The 1,748-nt window shown below is 35.5% G+C and overlaps 1 protein-coding gene across 1 annotated transcript; it reads right to left on the bottom strand.

The window, feature by feature from the left end:
• Positions 1–562: 562 nt before the first annotated feature.
• Positions 563–1,376, bottom strand: LOC143635654 (transcription factor MYB1R1-like). The gene is made up of 3 exons (XM_077103429.1): positions 1,214–1,376; positions 781–962; positions 563–706 (listed from the first exon to the last, which is right to left on the bottom strand). Exons 1-3 carry the CDS (start codon positions 1,374–1,376, stop codon positions 563–565), a joined length of 489 nt encoding a protein of 162 aa, XP_076959544.1.
• Positions 1,377–1,748: the final 372 nt, after the last annotated feature.

The following is a 1,748-nucleotide window of genomic DNA, read 5'->3' as shown; positions in this document are numbered from 1 at the left end:
CCAATAACTCATTCACATCCATTTTGTGCTGAAAATGCCTTCATATAATCAAGTTCTCAAGCTCACGAATGTCTTCTCCAGAATTTACATAGTTTAAATCATTTGAGCCTGTTGGATTAGCCGAAAGAATTTTGCAATGTCGAAAGCAATTTGTTATGGACTCTTGTTTCACATTTCTCCCAGCCAAGACGACCAAATTGATGGCATTGAACTTGATAAGTTCATTAATGTGTGAATGCACATGAGAATTTTGAATGTCCTTGTTTATGTGTTATTTAAATAGATAAAGTAAACGAACATGGAAATTTTAAAGGTTGATACATTAATTTGAGAGTTGCTCACGAATATAAACCAACTTTTTAAATTAATAATTTATTGTTTTATCGATATAATAATATCTTATTAAATTAATAAAAACTCCCAGTCCTAACATTATTAATTTATATCGGTTTTACTGTAACTTACTTAAAAAAAAGATTAATAAAAACTTCACAGATAATTAACTTTAAGGAAACTAACTACTTTCTCTATTCTTATTGCTTAAGATCTTTAACATGTTTAGTTAAGAATTCATTCCATCTTCATTGTTGGATCCCGAGATTTGATATGAAGATGATCCTTGGGGTTCCGATGACACACTGGATGGATTAGCAGCTGGAATGACTTGATCATCATCGATACCTTCTTCTGTTTGCATAGCAGCAACCTAATCATCATGCAGGAATTCAGGTGTGAAGTTATAAATTTGAATTTTAACATGACTAATTATTTAAGACTCACAGAATCAGTCGTGATATCGAACATGCTAGATCTACGACGGGGATTGTGGTTGCTTTGGCGGAGGAAGTATTTTTGTGCATGGCTTGCAACTTGTGTACATGTCCGGGTCTTCCAGTGTCCATTGCCTGCCTTCTGTAATCCTTCCAGGAACAACTTGTGTTCATCTTCAGTCCATGGAATTGCTGTAAATGCATGTCCACATTATTGTTATTGTTATTATTGTTGTTGTTGTTATTAATTTTTCCTAAATTAGCAAACTATCAATCGTCATTCAGCAACACATGTTCTTACCAAAAATTGAAAATTAAATGTGAACTTATCAGGAACTTGGTAATAACACTCAACTTCCACCGCAATGGATTTAATGAAAAATGAGGAAAGCAAGAAATTTGATACGTATATTTTAGATGTTGATGCCGAATTGCGATCTAACCTGGTTTCCGGAGACTGCTTTTGCTGCGGGCAGTTGCGTCTGTGGAGATGTTGCCGGCATCTGCAACAGCAACCGGGACAGAAACATGATTTTTCCTCATTCTCATGCCGAAGAGCTTTATCTCATCGGCGCCAATGGAAGACGAATCAAGCTGCTGCGACATGATTTTTCCGCCCTACAAATTTATTGATCGATCAATCAACATGCAGAACACCGACTAATTTTCAAATCAATAAAATTAAATGAAGTGAGATGAAGATCCTTACCTGCTAATTACGTTGAAAATGAGCTGCTTGATGTCTAGTATCAATGTTGATGGTGTACAAGTGTAGTGTTGTTAATAGAAGGTGATCGTAGTAAGGGTGTGTGTGTATATAACCGATAGACGTAAGCATTCGAATTTGGTATGCATTTAAGAGTGACAGATTTGAACATCCACCACTAAATCCTTTTGAGTAAATTTATCTATAAGAGTACCCGCGATAGGGCGTTTACACGCGTTAAAAACTTTTAACTAGGATGCGACGATCACTAA

Source organism: Bidens hawaiensis, unplaced genomic scaffold, assembly GCF_021521415.1.
Source record: "Bidens hawaiensis isolate Kalapana, Puna unplaced genomic scaffold, B.hawaiensis_p1.1 tig00007641_1, whole genome shotgun sequence".
Classification (NCBI taxonomy): domain Eukaryota; kingdom Viridiplantae; phylum Streptophyta; class Magnoliopsida; order Asterales; family Asteraceae; genus Bidens; species Bidens hawaiensis.
The sequence above is the reverse complement of the archived record's forward strand: the minus strand, read 5'-3'. Positions and strand labels throughout refer to the sequence as shown.